Source organism: Oncorhynchus tshawytscha, unplaced genomic scaffold (assembly GCF_018296145.1).
Source record: "Oncorhynchus tshawytscha isolate Ot180627B unplaced genomic scaffold, Otsh_v2.0 Un_contig_6247_pilon_pilon, whole genome shotgun sequence".
In the NCBI taxonomy this organism is placed as follows: Eukaryota; Metazoa; Chordata; class Actinopteri; order Salmoniformes; family Salmonidae; genus Oncorhynchus; species Oncorhynchus tshawytscha.
In genome coordinates, this window is record NW_024608076.1 from 1 (window position 1) to 21,211 (window position 21,211).

The 21,211-nt window shown below is 42.2% G+C and overlaps 1 protein-coding gene and 1 long non-coding RNA gene across 3 annotated transcripts in view; one reads left to right on the forward strand and one right to left on the reverse strand.

The window, feature by feature from the left end:
- Nucleotides 1-14: 14 nt before the first annotated feature.
- Nucleotides 15-21,211, reverse strand: part of LOC112239128 (hydroperoxide isomerase ALOXE3-like) — a 32,031-nt gene continuing 10,834 nt past the window's right edge. Inside the window, exons 2-12 of one of the 2 annotated variants that reach the window (XM_042312842.1) lie at nt 20,724-20,885; nt 20,335-20,545; nt 15,860-15,941; nt 15,255-15,377; nt 11,154-11,257; nt 10,882-11,051; nt 10,603-10,746; nt 8,628-8,831; nt 8,296-8,382; nt 2,712-2,881; nt 17-333 (exon numbers count right to left, since the gene is read on the reverse strand). In XM_042312842.1, coding sequence (XP_042168776.1) covers nt 192-333; nt 2,712-2,881; nt 8,296-8,382; nt 8,628-8,831; nt 10,603-10,746; nt 10,882-11,051; nt 11,154-11,257; nt 15,255-15,377; nt 15,860-15,941; nt 20,335-20,545; nt 20,724-20,885 — 1,599 coding nt within the window. In that variant the 3' untranslated portion in view covers nt 17-191. Of the gene's footprint in view, nt 334-2,711; nt 2,882-8,295; nt 8,383-8,627; nt 8,832-10,602; nt 10,747-10,881; nt 11,052-11,153; nt 11,258-15,254; nt 15,378-15,859; nt 15,942-20,334; nt 20,546-20,723; nt 20,886-21,211 lie in introns of both variants that reach the window. The other variant, XM_042312843.1, reaches the window with a different exon arrangement.
- On the forward strand, nt 796-1,565 carry LOC121843256. Its single transcript, XR_006081483.1, has 2 exons — nt 796-962; nt 1,032-1,565. It is a non-coding gene; the product is annotated as an uncharacterized LOC121843256 (long non-coding RNA).

Below are 21,211 nucleotides of genomic sequence, written 5' to 3' on the forward strand. Positions count from 1 at the left end.
ATGCCACAATGATCAGACACCGAATGAACAAATGATCCAGAATATAGTTTGGGAATGAGAAGCATAAGGGAATGGACACGTTTATTATCAGAAATAATTTAAGTGTAGTCTGTCAAATTGCACCCTTTTCCCTATATAGTGTACTACTTTTGACCAGAGAGCTGTTGCCATTTGTGATGCAGATTGTGTCTTTAAATGAGAAAAGTGTAACCTGTGCTGGTTTCTGCCAGGAACCCATGGAAGAAGATCTCCTTGATCCAGTTCTGCAGTTCAGAGTCCTTCTGGACGTCTGAGTCACAGGTGTAGTAGTGACCAATCATTTTCTGAACAAACCTATTCAAAATATCAGGTATTAGCCAAAACACAATGACAACATAGCAAAAGAGCAAAGATGCATTTTAGAAAACCAGGTACTGAGATAAGTGTTTTTCAGTTTTGTTTTGGTGAAGACATTCTTGAGTCTACTAGCAATTATAAATATTTGGGTCTTTTTTTTATTGATGAACATATTACCTTTCTATACGGAACATCAGCCCTGGCCGACTCAGCAAGTAGAGCTCTTGGAGTTATAGGAACAACAAAAACTCATAGATATTGGCTATGCTACGTATTCCAAACTGTATCAGATATGCATGTGTCCTGTTCTGGACTATTCAGCAGGAGTGTGAGGTGCCAAGCGGTATTTTTAAAACAAACATGTCCATAACAGAGCAGAACGTCACTTTTTAGGTGTCCACAAGTTTGCACCTATACTTGCAATAACAGGGGACATGGGCTGGAAACCCTGTGAGGTGAGATGGAAGGCCTGTATGACAATAACTGGGGACATGGGCTGGAAACCCTGTGAGGTGAGATGGAAGGCCTGTATGACAATAACTGGGGACATGGGCTGGAAACCCTGTGAGGTGAGATGGAAGGCCTGTATGACAATAACAGGGGACATGGGCTGGAAACCCTGTGAGGTGAGATGGAAGGCCTGTGAGATGGAAGGCCTGACAATAACAGGGGACATGGGCTGGAAACCCTGTGAGGTGAGATGGAAGGCCTGTATGACAATAACAGGGGACATGGGCTGGAAACCCTGTGAGGTGAGATGGAAGGCCTGTATGACAATAACAGGGGACATGGGCTGGAAACCCTGTGAGGTGAGATGGAAGGCCTGTATGACAATAACAGGGGACATGGGCTGGAAACCCTGTGAGGTGAGATGGAAGGCCTGTATGACAATAACAGGGGACATGGGCTGGAAACCCTGTGAGGTGAGATGGAAGGCCTGTATGACAATAACTGGGGACATGGGCTGGAAACCCTGTGAGGTGAGATGGAAGGCCTGTATGACAATAACTGGGGACATGGGCTGGAAACCCTGTGAGGTGAGATGGAAGGCCTGTATGACAATAACTGGGGACATGGGCTGGAAACCCTGTGAGGTGAGATGGAAGGCCTGTATGACAATAACAGGGGACATGGGCTGGAAACCCTGTGAGGTGAGATGGAAGGCCTGTATGACAATAACTGGGGACATGGGCTGGAAACCCTGTGAGGTGAGATGGAAGGCGTGTATGGTGAGACTTTGGAATAGACTGTTGGATATGCCAACCGCCAGAATAGCTAGTAACGTTTTTCAGTGGGATCTATCCATAGGGGGAGCCTGGGCAACTGAAATGGACAACCTTTTTCAACAGTCTGACTGAACATCTATACGAAAACCAAATTAAGGGAGACAGATGATTAAAAAACAACTGCTGATGCAATATGAAAAAAATGGGTGGAGAAGATTAATTATAAACCCAAATTGAGAACTTTGTTTGATTAAAGGTGCATTTGTGTGTGAGTGATATTATGTATGACCTACCTACAAGCAAGAGATCACTATGTGTACTGGTAAGATCAGGGATATTGACTCTGCGTATTTAAACAAGTTGGTATTGTGGTGAAATGGAAGAGGAAACACTATGTAACTATTGTGACCTCGAAGAACTAGAGAATAAAACTTCTTATCCTCTATTACCCTTTCTACCATGATATATGCTTGTTCTTATTCCAGAAAGCACACCATATATACCCTGGTATTATGTGGCTGAGTGATGAGGAGAAATTGTCCATTGTGTATTTCCATTTGCGGAATATTACAAAAAAGTTTGGACTAGAAGGGCTACCTATAATAAAATTGTAAAAATATTAGGCTTCTATGTGGTTAATGGCGTGTGCATATAGAGTGTGTATACTGTAGGCTTGTCTCCCATATGAATCTTCTTTGTGCCACACTAGGTTCAAGTGGCTTCTGTTCTTTCTTCTTCCTGTATCTATTTATCTGTATATGCTATGCATGTATATTATTTTACTGCTCTAGGGATGTCATTTACTATGTATTGATTTGTACCTTTATTCTATTTTTTACTCTTTATGCAATGAGCAACGCAGAGAAACCCGGAAGAAGAATTATAATTCAATAACCATAGTGAATTATTGTATTGTTCATGCATCAATTAATCCCATTAGGGAAGGGTTGCCAATTGACGTTTTAAAAATGGGGGGGGGGCAGTAGAGTTTAGTAGAATAGAGTTTAAACTGAGCAATGCAAAATGCAGTTGCATGAGTTTATAATACACAAATCAAATCATTCTGCTTATGGAGGTTTACAGATTTTCTTTATGCAGATCTGGGCTTTTTTTGCACCATGAAAATCTATAGGCCTGTACAAACATTACCTGTGGACGATGTCCCATAGCCTGAGTCCATCATCCCTGTAGAAGAAGTTGGGGATTGACTCCAGACCACGTGCTGTGATGTCCTCCGGCATACAGAGGGAGCTGTAGGTCAATGAGGCCATCGCATTCTTCAGGAACTCCATCATCCCTGTACCTCCTATACTGGCATTCTTCAAGATGGGTTAAAGGGATAGTTAACCTTGTTTTGAAGGTCTAGTTTAGGGCAGACAGAGCAAAAACTGTAGTGTGTCTGGGGACTCACGATGAGCATTAATAAAATCGCAGATATAGTAAACTCAGAGGCAAACATTACATCACGGCCCACTTTCCTGGAATTTCGATTTTTACGGGCTCCCGGGCACTCTACAGCATCCTGATAATTTTTTGATATGTTCGAAAAAGTACTAATCTAGTGTCGGCCATTAAGATACTAATGACTACCGTAAAACTTCCATTTCACAAGTTTAAGGACCAGACATGAAAATGGGTTTAGAATATTTGAGGAAATTATTGAGGATTAAGGAGGGAAATGAGAATGGACCAGAGGAAGCTAAAGGCTGCAGATGAAGTATCTGGAGAGATTGACCATAGGTTTGGCTTAGAGTCTCAGATAGACATCAGTCAGGCCATGGTGGATAGGAATTGCCTTCACCACAGAAGCCTAATAAGAGAACTCCAAGTGAGTCGGACCCTGGAGGGGAAGTGAGCTGTTCTGGACTGCAGGTGCTGAATGGTTGGCGATATAGCTGAGGTAGTACAAGATGCCCATGAGTGAGCCAACAGACCCAATGAGCAACGGTGGTAATTCCCTTCAAGGAAAGAAATATGGAGGAACCAGGCTCAGCTGGGGAGCCATTCCTCTTTTGGCTGGTTGGGTACGATAAGGTGCGTGAGGTAGATGGTGTCCATGAAATGAGGCATAGACTGGAGGACTGTGCCAGATTTAATGCAGGTTCTGAGAGATGAGAAAGTTGTGGGCTGTCCTGATGTTGATGTCAGAAGAGATGTAGGAATGATAGGCTTGAGAGAACCAGCGGCCAAGGAGTTGTACGGTGTTGTCTTAGATGCCATGGAAAAGGCTCCAATGCGGAAGGATTGTCCGGAGAATGGGTCAGCAGGATAGCCGGACAGGGATAGTATTAGTCTCAGATGGGAATGGAACCAGAATCTGTGATGAATAGTGTATCGGATGGAGAGGCATTTTGAGATTGAGCTGCAGGAAGCAGAAGTGTGGTTCGATGGTAGACGGCAGCCAGAACAGGTAGACTGTGGTTCCAAACTGATTGGTTTTGCTGTGTCTGATGTGTTTGATGGTGAAGTCTTTGTTGAGGATGGCTACATCTGACACGCCGGGATGACAAGGGTTGTAGATAACAGATGATATAAACTCTGAACATTGCAGGAATCCCAAAAGAAACCTTGATTCTAGTGTGGAAGAAACTGATGGAGAAGGAGTTACATTGACCGGGTACATGTGCAGCTCTGAGAAGGAACTAATGGGTGACGGATGGCTAGGTTAGATGTCTTAAGAAACTCATGATAGGGAGGTAGTCAGAACGGCCCTTGTTAATGAGGTGTACTTCTCTCTGGAGGAACGAATGGTCGAAGGGCCATACCGAAGGTTGTATGGATGAGTATGGCCCTTCGACCATTCGTTCCTCCATAGAGAAGCAGCTATGACAATTAGGTACAACTCGAGAGGGGCAGAGGGGGCTGCAGGAAAGAAAGCAATCATCGAACGATCGATGATACGCTTCTTGCCTGAATACTTTTGGGTGGCAATTCCGAGGGGACTGATGCGGTAGGTGGAGAATAGCGGGGAAGAAAAGGGGCCAATCATAAACCCCTGCTTCACCTCCTTGACCAAGAGGGAGGAAACTGGCTTGTCAAGTGCAGAACAGAGGTTGGAGCAGAAGTGAGGAGACCAGAAAATATTTCAGGCCATCAAGAAAATAAATATTGGATAAAGGATGGGTCAGGGGGAAAGTCCAAGGCCGCAGCCATGGCGGTGAAGTTGGTGGGCTGGTGAGGTTGGCTAACAGTCATTTATCAGTAGGAGTGGGATTGAGGGCAGGATTTTAGAGTCCCACTACAGAATGTGTACGAGCTTGCATGACGAAGTGCTGCAGCCGTAGTTATTGAAATTGTTGCAGATTATGCAACCGGAGAAGAGCACAGGTTCGACCACATTGGTCCTTCCTCCCACAAGACACGGCAAACGCATAATATCATCTAGCAGGAGGAAGAAGGTAGGGCGGAACAGCGAGCAGAGGCAGGGCAGATGACACTTCAGGGGCGACTGAGCAGAAAGAGAGCATGGTGGCAGGGTGGGATGGGCAACCACAGAGGTGGTAGGCGAAGGATACTTTGACAGCAAATATGCAACAGTAGAGTGCCACGTCGAGTGCGCCCCAGTATGTCATGATGCTACACTGAAGGAGCCTGGAAGCAAAGGCTTCCGAGAACTGGCAATGGAAGTCGTAAAAGGTTGCACCACCGTTTCGGTGGTGATTGGTAGTCATCCAACTCTTGAGAAGGATGGGATGAGCAGATGGAGTCTCTGTAATGGGAGAAAGCCAAGCAAAACTCTGGGACAGAGAACCTGGAGTGGTGAGGGTCAGTGGAGCTCAGGGGCACCTGGAAGAGGTCACGGTTGATAATGTGGGGTAAGGCCTGTGCGGGAGAGGAAGTGAGGAGAGAGGCACGATTAACACCTACACTTTGTAGTATCTTCTGGCAGAGAGGGGAAGAGACCGCAGGTTGATTGAAGATCAAGAAGTTGGGTGGAGAATGAGCCGGGGTGGCCATAGAGAGAAACTGGTGGGCCAGAGAACACACAGAGAGAGATGGAAGGCAGGGGGGATGTTGATCTCCGGCGTGCAGGGCGGTGGGGAGAAAGACCTAGAGGCCAGATATGGCATTGCAGTTATTTTAAGGCCTGAAATAGTGATAGGGTACTGAAACAATGGACGGCAGCCATCTGGTTAAAGATGGTGTGTCCTTGATAATGGAGAGTCTAGAAATTGGTCTGAAAACACATCGGAATCCGAGGCAGTGAGCTCAAACTCCATAGTAAACGAAATAAGGACGCTAACTTAATTAATTAGAACTACGATAAAACGAGGCCTATCACGTTCAGTGTCTTGCATGCGACGCAAAACAGAGAGGATGAATGACTGTTAGGTCAGATTTAAGTAAGGTGGTAGTGGTGATTAAGGAGAGTGAGAACAGGTGTTGAGGTTGAATAACAGTTAGTAGCAGATGGAGCTTGTTTGAGGAGTTATGTTCAAGGCAGCTAGTGTTGCCAACAGTAGTTGAGGCTGATTGGCAATGGTTAGCTGCTGGTGCTTGTTGAATTGGCAGGGAGCTGTGTTCAAAGCAGCTAGTTAAGTGTTAAAGTCTGGTCCTTTCTCACAAATTTTTGTTATTCATTAACACCAATCTCTTATAAACGGCCGGGCATCATTTCATATTTTAACAAATAACACCCAAGTGTAATTAGGCTTTGCATGACATATTTTGCCAGTCTGGTCTGGTGGAATCTAACAGCTTCTTTATCTCATGCTGAATGATTGATTCCTGCCAAGCCAAAACACAACTCTGTCTATAGCTAGGTTTCCATCCACTTGTCCAAAGATTTTCAAGTGAATGTTCAAATATTCACATAAAAAATATGTGCATTTGAACTAATAGGAGTGTTTCTGTCAAACTGGCTTGATTTCCATCAAAGCTGGGCTTGATGACCTAGTACACATAAAACAGTACATGTTTTCATGTACTGAGTAAAAAACACAAGTTCAATGTGTTTCCATCACATTTTCAACTCTATGGTTTTGTCACAAAAACTGTTGAGATAAATAGCAAACCTCGTCTTGGCGCATGCTCTCTAGTCTAGATAACAGTTTGCTGATAAAGTGGGGAGGGTGGGATACATAATGAGATATGGATAAGAGCAAGATCATTTTTACTTGAAAATAAGTATTGGCAGCCGTGCAACGATCATCATGTCATCAGCATACAAATAATACCCTCGATATTTATTGAAAGTCCGCATCAAACTCATCACCGTGCACTTAACCAAAATGCGTAATTCATCATAATTGATTTAATCTGTAGTCTCATAAACTCTTCATGCTTTTCCACGCTGTAGTGGGAACACAACATATCATTGCATGTTTACTTCAACATGATAGTCATTATATCAATATTTGAGCATAAAAGCCTTTCCACAGCAATTGTGGCATAATCTATTTCACTGACAAAATGATCCACCCTTGTCTAGCTTATTTTGTTTTGTCAATATTAGGATGCTTTCCTGAAAAATGTGCTATTTCCTTTAGGCCTGTCAGGAGTTTTTTTTATGCGTCATCTAATTCAGTGTTTTCTAACGGTGATCAGTGTTTTAAACATCAAACAGGGTTATCGAATACAGAACATGTGAATGACTGATTCCAGAGCTGCTCCGTGGTTGAAGCAAAACAATTACAGGCTATTAATTACATGTTTATGGCTGAGAGGTTCACATAAATGTGTCCCAACAATGCAAACCTGACAGAGTTCAGCCCGATGATAGAATCACTCTACTGAGGTATGTGTTGCTAGGCGTACATCTCATAAAGATAACCAGCTCATTACGATTTGGCTTGACTGATTCGTCAAATGTGAGAGGTACCCCAATGTTAAGATTGTATAATCGTATAGTCTTCAGAAGGCCTTATTTGAGATTTATAGAGTGTTGTTTCATCCAAACAGTTTTTAAACCTCTACAGGCTCGGTGTCCCCACCGCGGGGCGGTTGAGCTGCTGTTCTGTACCTTGTCACACCACCTGGATTACTGAGCTCTGCCCGCCATTAACCTGTAATTTTGCCTGCCCCCTGTTCTAGTAATAAACGTTTGTTACTTTGACACTGTCTGCATCTGGGTCTTCCCTAAAACATGATAAGCGCTTGATGGTTTTTGACTGGTACTGTATATTTTCGGAGCTTTCTTAAATATCCTAGGTAAAGCACAGACTGTTAAACATCTTATTCATTATGATTTATCAATGCGTTTCTATGGGCTACAGTAAAGGCCAAATTCAATATTTTATGAAATAATTTGTACATATTTTGTGGGATACCTAAAGTGGTCCTAAAATTCTACCAGTTAAGCCTACTTTGCATTTAACATTTAATTAAGAAGGTTTATGGGAAAGTATTTCTGTTAACCCACAATACGGTTATCACAACTGGCTATACACGGACAGAGTGATAGACAAACGCACGCATCACACAAACAGACTGGAGCAATATTGCTGGAAATTAATTGGCAGATATTGTTTTAGGTTTCGCTATTTAAGCCAATATTGGCAAACCAGGGGTGAGATAATGTTGCAATGATTAGATGGTGTCTAATACTTGTGAGATTTGTTAATGAATTGTTTGGCGAGCTAACCATGTGGTCTGCGAGCTATTGGTATCTCGCGATCGACCTGGAGGAGACACCTGTGCTAACTGATACAATCAGTTTCCGCTAGCATTGTGACATTCCATAAGTATTAGCGCATTATAGAACATAACACAATAAGAATGGAATAGGCAGTACCTCTGTGATTATCCCATTATCGGATATGAGGGACTGTCTAGCTAGAGTGTTGATTTGCAGAGTGTAGCGGGAGTGAGAGATCAGGAGCTATGGAGAAAGATGTAACAATCGTACATGAAATTCACACCTAAAAATACAAAAGTATTGTAGTATCCTACAACCTACTGCAATTTTCAATTATAAAAAAAATACATGCATTTTATATATAATTTTTTCAAATTCTTTAAGTTTCTCTTGAATTATCATGTTAAACATATTCAGTTGATTGGAAAATAACTCACACAGATATTGTTCAATAACAGTTGAAAACATGCACAGCAGTAGGTATTTACCTTGTAGATGGGATGCACCATTGGTAGGTTACGCAGTGTCGACAAGGCAAACACCTCAGCCAGCAGGTGAGTCCTCAGCAGGTGAAAGTTCAGCTCATGTTCAGCGAAGTCAGCGTTCCTCACAAAGATCTTGGCCAGGAGCCAGTCATACTCAGAGTCAGTAGGAAGGAAGATGGGGTTGTCTTCTCCAGGATCCTGCTTCAGCTGTGAAAGGAAATGCAAAACACAATCATAGCTTGTTTCATTAATTGAGTATGTGTATATTATTACTATAATTAATTTAAAGATAGAGTACCAGTCAAAAGTTTGGACACACCTACTCAAGGCTTTTTCTTTATTTTACTATTTTCTACATTGTAGAATAGTAGTGAAGCCATCGAAACTATAAAATAACACATATGGAATTATGTTATAAAGGGGATTTACATTTTTGTGCTTTTCGTATAACTCATTTCTTTGTTCTATTCATGTGCTATTCTGTAAACCAATTTCTGTGTTCATGCAATGGTTGACTGTACACATCGTCACTCTCAGCAGCTGCAATTTGCCCAGACACTGTTTTGAGAACAAACTAAAGATATCTGTTTCAAGGTCTCAGCTTAGAGAGAAAGAAGCCTCGTGAGGTATTGGTCTGTCACATGTTATGAACCAGTATTGGTCTGTCACATGAATTAAACTAAATGGTAATGATGAATTAATTATGCTAAATCATGCAAATATAACTTGTCTGTATATTGCCGTATATATGTAAGACAACTGCTGGGACTGCACAGGCAGAGCTCCTGATTGACATGTGTACAATGGTGCATTGAGATGGTTCGAACCTCTCCAGCGCGCTGACAAACAATGATTTATTTCATATTAATTTTGAGAGTCCCTGTGAAAGAATTTCCACAACAATGTAGTAACCAAAAAAAGTGTTAAACAAATCAAAACATATTTCAGATTCTTCAAAGTAGCCATTGTCTCTTCCGACAAAAGAAATCTGTCCTTTGTCTGAAGAGTAAATGTTCGATTTTTGTTTCCAACCTCCGTGTCTTTGTGAGACGCAGAGTAGGTGAACAAACGTTCTGCTCATGTGTGGTTCTCACTGTGAAGCATGGAGGAGGTGTAATTGTGTGGGGGTGCTTTGCTGGTGACACTGTCAGTAATTTATTTAGAATTCAAGGCACACTTAACCAGCATGGCTACCACAACATTCTGCAGTGATACGCCATCCCATCTGGTTTGCGCTTATTGGGACTATGACCCAAAACATGGCCCAAAACACACCTCCAGGCTGTGTAAGGGCTATATGACCAAGACGGCGAGTGATGAAGTGCTGCATCAGATGATCTGGCCTCCACAATCACCCGACCTCAACCAATTGAGATGGTTTGGGGTGAGTTGGACCACAGAGTGTAGAAAAAGCAGCAAACAAGCGCTCAGCATATGTGGGAACTCCTTCAAGGCGGTTGGAAAAGCATTCCTCATGAAGCTGGTTGAGAGGATGCCAAGAGTGTGCAAAACTGTCGTCAAGGCAAAGGGTGACTACTTTGAAGAATCTAAAATATATAGTATTTTGATTTGTTGAACACTTTTTTGGTTACTACATGATTCCATGTGTAATTTCTTAGTTTTGATGTCTTCTCTATCATTCTACAATGTAGAAAATAGTACAAATATAGAAAATACCCTTGAATGAGTAGGTGTCCAAACTTTTGACAGGTACTGGACATAAGTTTAATTGTTTAAATAAAACGTTGTTTTGAGTGTTGTCTGTATGGTACATAAGGTCATATGATATAACATGAATCAAATTCTTAACTCTTTAGTTTTAGGCTAACAGTATATGCTGTTACGTAATTTCTGGGCAATATTTCTCTCCATTTAGGGGACCCCTTTTGGTTCAAGAGCATCCCCAGTGGCAAATGTTCTGTTATGTTTCTTCAATGTAGATTTCGGAACTCTATATTTTGCTTCATGTGAGATGTACCTGGATTGCGATGGGAATGAGCTTATCTTCTGGGGTCACATAGAGCAAGCAGAGAGGAGCAGCCAAGAAGTGCTGTTTCCCGTTGATCACGTTTGCTGTCACTCCATGTAGACGCTTGTAGTCAACCAGGAAGATGTTGCCTTTCTGTTTAGGTTAGGACATGAATGAGTTAGGAAGACGTCAACACCATACCAAAGAATACACACGACTTACTCAGGAGGAAACCAATAGAGCAATAACAGAACGATGAGTGACAACAGACAGACTATTTTGACAGACCCGAATTTCCGCAACAAGGCTTTTTCCGAAAAGGGAAGCCTTCACCATGTCTTCTGTGACGGGGAAGTTCTCTGGAAGCTTGGAGCAGCGATGGATCATCATGGGGTTGAGGCCGTTCAGAAGCTGGTACCCAAAAAACTCATCCTCCTTCCAGTTCTTTTCGACATAGTCTAATAGATAACAAAAGTATCAAATAATTAGATGCTAATGGTTCCAGTAAACCATTTGAATCCATGACTTATTCAAGACAGACACCACTGACCAGACCTTACCATAAACATCAGTCTTGTGGCGATTGAAGACATGACTGAGTTCATCTAGGCTCTTCCATTGTTCCTTGTTTGTGGACAGTGTTAATAGATTCAACCCCAACAATCTGCGGGACAGAGAAGGAAATTAACTTCAACATGCAAAAGATTTCATTGGATGGTGAAGTTGGTTAGAGATTGGTTTTAACACCACCAGAGTGTCTCCCAGGTGTCTGTGTTGGGTCCCTTACTCTTCATCCTCCCCCTTGGGTGGTTGATTCATGCACAGGCCACATATATTGAATATGTGTCAATTGTGATTTGATAAATGTCTGCTCTTTGGGTTAAATGTGTTCCTATAGTCCTGTGTGGCCAGTTGGTAGACTATGGCTAAAATGATAGTGGGTTTGATTCCTGCTGGGGCCACCAATATGAAAAATATATGCACCCACTTTAAGTTGCTTTGGCTAAAAGTGTCTGCTATGTGGCATATATTAATGTATTATATTTATATAAGAAATAAACATACCATACATATCAAATCAAACTTTATTTGTCACATGCGCCGAATACAAGTGTAGACCTTACTGTGATATTCTTACAAACCCTTAACCAGCAGTGCATTTCAAGAAGAGTTAAGTAAATATTTACCAAATAAACTAAAGTAAAAAATAAGTAACACAATAACATAACAACAAGGAGGCTATATACAGGGGTTACCGGTACCAAGTCAATGTGTGCGGGGGTACAGGTTAGTTAAGGCAATTTGTACATGTAGGTAGGGGTGAAGTGACTATGCATAGATAATAAACAGTGAGTAGCAGCAGTGTACAAACAAATTGGTGGAGGGGGGGGTCAATGTAAATAGTCTGGTGGCCAATTGATTAATTGTTCAGCAGTCTTATGGGTTAGGGGTAGAAGCTGTTAACGAGCCTTTTGGTCCTGGACTTGGCGCTCCGATACCGCTTGCCGTGCGTTAGCAGAGAAAACAGTCTGTGACTTGGGTGACTGGAGTCTCTGCCAACTTTATGGGCTTTCCTCTGACATCGCCTATTATATAGGTCCTGGGTGGCAGGAAGCTTGGCCGCAGTGATGTACTGGGCCGTACGCACTACTCTCTGGTATGCCTTACGGTCAGATGCCAAACAGTTAACATACCAGGCGGTGATTCAAATGGTCAGGATGCTCTCGATTGTGCAGCTGTAGAACCTTTTGAGGATCTGGGGACCCATGCCAAACCTTTTCAGTCTCCTGAGGGGAAAAAGGTTTTGTCGTGATATCTTCACAACTGTCTTGGTGTGTTTGGACCATGATAGTTTGTTGGGGATGTGGACACCAAGGAACATGAAACTCTCGACCCGCTCCCCCACTACAGCCCAGTCGATGTTAATGGGGGCCTGTTCAGCTCGCCTTTTCCTGTTGTCCACGATCAGCTCCTTTGTCTTGCTCACATTGAGGGAGAGGTTGTTGTCCTGGCACCACACTGCCAGTTCTCTGACCTCCACCCTATAGGCTGTCTCATCATTGTCGGTGATCAGGCCTACAGCTGTCGTCAGCAATCTTAATGATGGTGTTGGAGTCGTGTTTGGCCACGCAGTCGTGGGTGAACAGGGAGTACAGGAGGGGACTAAGTACACACCTCTGAGAGGCCCTAGTGTCGAGTTTCAGCGTGGCAGACGTGTTGTTACCTACTCTTACCACCTGGGGGCGGCCCATCAGGAAGTCCAGGATCCCTTTGCAGAGGGAGGTGTTTAGTCCCAGGGTCCTTAGCTTAGTGATGAACTTCGTGGGCACTATGGTGTTGAACGCTGAGCTGTAGTCAATGAACAGCATTCTCACGTAGGTGTTCCTTTTGTCCAGGTGGGATAGGGCAATGTGGATTGAGATTGCGTCATCTGTGGATCTGTTAGGGCGGTATGCGAATTGGAGTGGGTCTAGGGTATCCGGGAGAATGCTGTTGATGTGAGCCATGACCAGCCATTCAAAGCACTTTATGGCTACCGACATGAGTGCTACGAGGCGGTAATCATTTAGGCAGGTTACCTTCGCTTCCTTGCTCACAGGAACTATGGTGCATGAAACATGTAGGTATTACAGACTCGGTCAGGGCATCTGTAATAACATACACTGAACAAAAATATAAACGCAACATGTAACAATTTCAAAGATTTTACTGAGTTACAGTTCACATACGGAAATCAGTCAATTGAAATGCATAAATTAGGCCCTAATCAATGGATTTTACATGACTGGGAATACAGATATGCATCTGTGGTCACAGATACCTTACAAAAAAGGTAAGGGCATGTATCAGAAAACCAGTCAGTGTCGGGTGTGACCACCATTTGCCTCAGGCAGCACGACACATCTCCATCGTTGATCACACTATTGATCATTGCCTGTGGAATGTTGTCCCACTCCTCTTCAATGGTTGTGCAACGTTATTGGATATTTGATGGGAACTGGAACACGTTGTCGTACATGTCGATCCAGAGCATCCAAAATATGTTCAATGTGACATGTCTGGTGAGTATGCAGGCCATGGAAGAACTGGGACATTTTCAGCTTCCTGGAATTGTGTACAAATCCTAGTGAAATGGCTATTCATTATCATGTTGAAAAATTAGGTGATGGTGGTGGTGGATAAATGGCACGACAATGGGCCTCAGGCTCTCGTCACTGCATTCAAATTGGCATCGATAAAATGCAATTGTGTTCGTTGTTCGTAGCTTATGCCTGCTCATACCATAACCCCACCGCCACCACCACCATGGGGCACACTGTTTACAACGCTGACATCAGCCAACCACTCGCCCACACAATGCCATACACACAGTCTGCCATCTGCACGGTACAGTTGAAACCGGGATTAATTTGCAAAGCAAAGAGCACACTTCTCCAGCGTGCCAGAGGCCATCGAAGGTGAGCATTTGCCCACTGAAGACGGTTATGACATCAAACTGCTGTCAGGTTGAGACCCTGGTGAGGATGTAGAGCACACAGATGAGCTTTCCTGAGACGGTTTCTGACAGTTTGTGCAGAAATTCTTCGGTTGTGCAAACCCATAGTTTCATAATTTGTCCGTGTGGCTGTTCTCTGATGATACCGCAGGTGAAGAAGCCGGATGTGGAGTTCCTCAGCTGGCGTGTTTACACGTGGTCTGTGGTTGTGAAGCCGGTTGGACATACTGCCATATTCTCTAAAACAACTTTGGAGGCAGTTTATGGTAGAGAAATTAACATTAAATTCTCTGGCAACAGCTCTGGTGGACATTCTTGCAGCCAGCATGCCAATTGCATGCTCCCTCAAAACTTCAGTCATCTGTGGCATTGTGTTTTGTGACAAACTGCACATTTTAGAGTGGTCTTTTATTGTCCTCAGCACAAGGTGCACCTGTGTAATGATCATGCTGTTTAATCAGCTACTTGATATACCACAACTATCAGGTGGATGGATTATCTTGGCAAAAGAGAAATACTCACTAACAAGGATGTAAACAAATTTCTCCACAGAATCTGAGAGAAATAAGCTTTTTTGAGAATATGGAACATTTCTGGAATCTTTTATTTCAGCTCATGAAACACGGGACCAACACTTTACATGTTGTTTATATTTTTGTTCAGTGTATATAACCTATATAACATTTCTGCTAAATGTCTTAATGGCTTGTTAGATATACCATTTTAGATATGATTTGCGTAGCTAAAAATATAAATAATTTAGGCAACCCTAGCCTGAGGTGTCATTCTTGGCATCGTTGCCATATTCCATGCTTCACACTCCTGGCTGCCAAATTCGCCTCTTCTCAGGAACTTGCAATTACCTAAACAGGTCTAGGAGAATCACATCTCATTTAAAAGGAAATGTTTTCACAGGTATGTTGGGGACATGCCAACATAGATTTTGACAGATCAAATACATTTCCTGGTGTTGCCTCATGGTTCTCAACCTAGGGTCCATGTAACCCTGGGGGTTCTTGGCCTGTACTTGGGAAGATTCATAAGAAAATCAGCCTGAAGCTGAAATTCACACAAAAGGGGGTACTTCAGGTGTACTCCACAAAGAGCTATATGTGATTGGAGTACAGTAAGCAAAAGAAGGTTGAGAACTAGTGATATAACTTACGCTTCGGCTAATGTGAACTTGAACTCCAAGTCCTTGGTGAAAGAGAAGCGGACCTCAGCAGGGAGATCAGAAGCGCTGTCAGCTTTCATTATTTGGGGTAGACCCTCGGCATATATACTCCAGCTGAAGGGAACAGACATGGTAAATCAAGACGGGATACACAGCCTGTCATTCACTATTACACAACACACTATCATACCAGACCTGGGTTGATTCTTTTTTAAGTGCAAACCCCTCCCACCTGCTACTCCAGGCAGGCTAAACTAAATGCTCAAAGTATTTCAAAGATTTACAATGGTATTTGAACCCAGGCCTAAACCATGCAAAAAGGGGGGCTTAAATAAAAATGACACGCTTATCCAGAGCAATTAGGGTTAAGTGCCTTTCTCAAGGGCATATCAACAGATTGTTCAACTAGTCAGCTCAGGTATCCAAACCAGCAACCTTTTGGTTACTGGCTTAGCGCTCTTAACAGCTTGGCCACCGGCTGCTTTTATTACAATCGCAAACCAATTTATCTGTGTGTAAGAGTTATGTTTTTATTTGGATTTGTTTAAAGTTGTTATTGTATCTTTACAAATTATTAATGTTTCCATAAAGCTTACCGGTACACCTCATGGCGACTCTGCAGCTCCTTCTTTCTCTCCTCTATGGCCTCTGGGCAGGTCTCATTGAATATCAGCTTACCTTATATACAAAAGACCAGAAATGTTGATCATTTTCATGTGTTTATGGATTGGTCAACATCTTAAGAAATCCACTGTATACACTACTGTTCAAAAGTTTGGGGTCACTTAGAAATGTCCTTGTTTTCCATGAAAATATACATGAAATTAGTTGCAAAATGAATAGCAAATATAGTCAAGACATTGACAAGACTATAAATAATGATTTTTTTATTGAAATAATAATCGTCCTTCAAACTTTGCTTTCATCAAAGAATCCTCCATTTGCAGCAAGTACAGCCTTGCAGACCTTTGGCATTCTAGTTGTCAGTTTGTTGAAGTAATCTGAAGAGATTTCACACCATGCTTCCTGAAGCACCTCCCACAAGTTGGATTGGCTTGATGGGCACTTCTTACATACCATATGGTCAAGCTGCTCCCACAACAGCTCAATATGGTGAGATCCGGTGACTGTGCTGGCCACTCCTCTATAGACAGAATACCAGCTGACTGCTTCTTCCCTAAATAGTTATTGCATAGTTTGGAGCTGTGCTTTGGGTCATTGTTGAAGGAGGAAATAGGCTCCAATTAAGCACCGTCCACAGGGTATGGCATGGCGTTGCAAAATGGAGCGATAGCCTTCCTTCTTAAAGATCCCACTTTACCAGCACCAAAGTACCCCCAGACAATCACATTGCCTTCATGATGCTTGACAGATGGCGTCAAGCACTCCTCCAGCATTTTCTCTGCATCTCACGAATGTTCTTCTTTGTGATCTGAACACCTCAAACTTAGATTTGTCTGTCCATAACACTTTTTCCAATCTTCCTCTGTCCAGTGTCTTTGTTCTTTTGCCCATCTTAATCTTTTCTTTTTATTGGCCAGTCTGAGATATGGCTTTTTCTTTGCAACTCTGCCTAGACGTTGACGTCACTGTTGACGTTGAGACTGGTGTTTTGCTGGTACTATTTAATGAAGCTGCCAGTTGAGGACTTGTGAGGCATCTGTTTCTCAAACTACACACTAATGTATTTGTCCTCTTGCTCAGTTGTGCACCAGAGCCTCCCATTTGTTCTATTCTGGTTAGAGCCCGTTTGCGCTGTTCTGTGAGGGGTGTAGTTCACAGCGTTGTATGAGATCTTCAGTTTCTTGAAAATATCTCTCAATAGCCTTCATGTTTCAGAAGAAAGTCTTTGTTTCTGGGCATTTTGAGCCTGTAATCGAACCCACAAATGCTGATGCTCCAGATACTCAACTAGTCTAAAGAAGGCCAGTTTTATTGCTTCTTTAATCAAAACAAGAGGTTAACTGTTTGCAAAGGGGTTTTCTAATGATCAATTAGCCTTAAAATGATATACTTGGATTAGCTAACACGACGTGACATTGGAACACAGCAGTGATGGTTGCTGATAATGGGCATCTGTACACCTATGTAGATATTCCATTACAAATCATCAATTTCCAGCTACAATAGTCATTTACAACATTAATAATGTCTACACTGTATTTCTGATCAATTTGATATTATTTTAATGGACAATTGTTTTTCTTTTCTTTCAAAAACAAGGATATTTCTAAGTGACCCCAAGCGTTTGAACGGTAGTGTATATCAACCATTATTCCATAAATATAGCCCCTTTCACACACATTTCAAAATAAACTATGACTACCCAGACTATTTGCAATAAACCCCTCTTTATTCTTATTAATACATTCACATACGCTGCTGCTATTCTCTGGTCATTATCTATGCACTTTACACCTAACCTTCATGGACATAGTACTTAAATGACCTTGACAACCTGTACCCCTGCACATTGACTCGGTTACCGGTACCCCTTGTACAGTGGTTTGCGAAAGTATTCACCCCTTTGGCATTTTTCCTATTTTGTTGCCTTACAACATGGAATTTAAATAGATTTTTTTGGGGGGTTGTATCATTCGATTTCCACAACATACCTACCACTTTGAAGATGCAAAATGTTGCAGCAATTACAGCTGCAAGTCTCCTGGGGTATGTCTCTATAAGCTTGGTACATCTAGCCACTGGGATTTTTGCCCATTCTTCAAGGCAAAACTGCTCCAGTGCCTTCAAGTTGGATGGGTTCTGCCGTGCTTCTACACCTGCATTGCTTGCTGTTTGGGGTTTTAGGCTGGGTTTCTGTACAGCACTTTGAGATATCAGCTGATGTACGAAGGGCTATATAAATACATTTGATTTGATTTGATTTGTGTACAGCAATGTTTAAGTCATACCACAGATTCTCAATTGGATTGAGATCTGGGCTTTGACTAGGCCATTCCAAGACATTTACATGTTTCCTCTTAAACCACTCGGGTGTTGCTTTAGCAGTATGCTTAGAGTCATTGTCCTGTTGGAAGGTGAAACCCCGTCCCAGTCTCAAATCTCTGGAAGACTGAAACCGGTTTCCCTCAAGAATTTCCCTGTATTTAGTGCCATCCATCATTCCTTCAAGTCTGACCAGCTTCCCAGTCCCTGGCGATGAAAAACATCCCCACAGCATAATACTGCCCCCACCATGCTTCACTGTGTTCTCAGGATGGTGTTCTCAGGGTGATGAGAGGTGTTGGGTTTGCGCCAGACGTTTTCCTTGATGGCCAAAAAGCTCAATATTAATAACTTCTTTGGAATAGGGGGCAATATTTTCACGTCCGGATGAAAAGCGTTTCCAAAGTAAACTGCCTGCTACTCAGACCCAGAAGCTAAGATATGCATATTATTAGTAGATTAGGATAGAACACACTCTGAAGTTTCTAAAACTGTTTGAACCATGTCTGTGAGTATAAGATAACTTATTTGGCAGGCAAAACCCAGAGGACAAAGGGTTCAGATTCTTTTTTTGAGGTCACTCTCTTTTCAATGGGTTTTCATTGGGAATCCAGATTTCTAATCGACTTTCCTGCAGTTCCTATCGCTTCCACTGGATATCAACAGTCTTTAGAAATTGGTTGAGGTTTTTCCTTTGAGAAATGAAGAAGTAACACTGTTCAGAACGAGGCTCGAGTCTAGTGTACACTTTGTTAGAGGCGAGTGACCTGAAAAGCACGCTCCACTTTGCTATCCTCAGATAATAGCATTGTTTGCTTTCGCAGAAAAGCCTTTTTGAAATCTGACATGTTGGCTGGATTCACAACAAGTGTAGCTTTAATTTGGTATCTTGCATGTGTGATTTCATGAAAGTTTGATTTTTATAGTAATTTATTTGAATTTGGAGCTCTGCATTTTCACTGGCTGTTGGCCAGGTGGGACGCTAGTGTCCCACATATCCCAGAGAGGTTAATCTGACCATATTACATTTTTCCATATGTTTGGAGAGTCTCCCACATGCCTTTTGGCGAACACCAAACGTGTTTGCTTATTTTTTTCTTTAAGCAAAGGCTTTTTTTCTGGCCACTCTTCCGTAAAGCCCAGCTCTGTGGAGTGTATGGCTTAAAGTGGTCCTCAGGAGAGATACTGCAATCTCTGCTGTGGAGCTTTGCAGCTCCTTCAGGGTTATCTTTGGTCTCTTTGATTAATGCCCTCCTTGCTTGGTCTGTGAGTTTTGGTGGGTGGCCCTCTCTTGGCAGGTTTGTTGTTTTGCCATATTCTTTCCATTTTTTAATAATGGATTTAAATGGTGCCCCGTGGGATGTTCAACGTTTCTGATATTTTTCATATCCAATCCCTCATCTGTACTTCTCCACAACTTTGTCCCTGACCTGTTGTTTGGAGAGCTCCTTGGTCTTCATGGTGCCGCTTGCTTGGTGGTGCCCCTTGCTTAGTGGTGTTGCAGACTCTGGGGCCTTTCAGAACAGGTGTATATATACTGAGATCATGTGACAGATCATATGACACTTAAATAAAGTCCACCTGTGTGCAATCTAACTAATTATGTGACTTCTGAAGGTAATTGGTTGCACCAGATCTTATTTAGGAGCTTCATCACAAAGGGGGTGAATATATATGCACGCACCACTTTTCCATTTTTTTATTTTTTGAATCTTTGAAACATGTTCTTTTTTTCATTTAATTTATGTATGTCCATTATATGATATCCGAATAAAAATCTATTTAAATTACAGGTTGTAATGCAACAATATAGGAAAAACGCCAAGGGGGATGAATACTTTTGCAAGGCACTGTATATAGCCTTGTTATTGTTATTATAGTGTGTTATAGTTTATTTAGCAAATATTAACTTTTTTTAAAACTCTGCTTTGTTGGTTAAGGGCTTGTAAGTAAGCATTTCACAGTAAGGTCTAAACCTGTTGTAATCGGCACGTGACAAATAAAATTAGATTTAAACTACAAATGACATTCAGCTAGCTGACCTGTAGCTATGTGTCTTGGGCACAGCAGTTCTACCCCAAACTAAACCTACACAATGATGTATACTGTATACCAACATACTGACCAGTGGCCTCTCTGAACACCAGACGCTCATAGCCTGAGATCCAGCGGTAACAGGGGAAGCTGGCTGTGTGTCCCTCTGGTGTGGTCACCACTACTTTAGAGCAGAACCAGTTATCGTTGATGTAGGCGAGCAGGGCATACGACTCTGTGTCCAGCACTACAAACTCCAGAGGGCCCAGGGAGGAGGGACAGGACACATTGTGCTCAATCATCTACAGAGAGATAGATGACATGTTAAAATGATCCCAGCAAACAAACAACGTTCCCTAAACGTCGACTAAGTTGAGACTGCTGGTTTTGATATTTTCGAATCCCAGAATGGAGATTGTTTTTTGGCATTCGCAACACCCAGATGGATTGTGGTATAATACAACTTTTTTGTGAACTTACCGATCCTTGGTAGGCGGTTTTAGGGATGAGCACACGTTTACTTTCTCCCTTTGTGCCGACCAGTTTGACGTAAACACTGTTCAATGTGCCGGCATGCAGCATTTCTCCAGTAAACACTTTCACTGTGTACTTCACCATGATGATTCTGAAAGACAAATAATTCTACACACAGCAAGACAACATATTAGACATACAGCATTACAACTTAACTAGAACCAACTCAATGGAACCACATAAGACGATCAACTGCAACCAAATGTTTGCCACAGTAAATATTCGTAGTCTTTTTCAAGATGAAGATGTACCATACAACTTTTTCCACATTTTGTTGTGTTACAGCCTGAATTTAAAAGGGATTAAATTGCGATTGTGTCACTGGCCCATAATGTCAGTGGCATTATGTTTTAGAAATTATTAGAAATTAATTCAAATGTAAAATCTGAAATGTCTTGACTCAATATTATATTCAACACCTTTTTTAGGGCAAG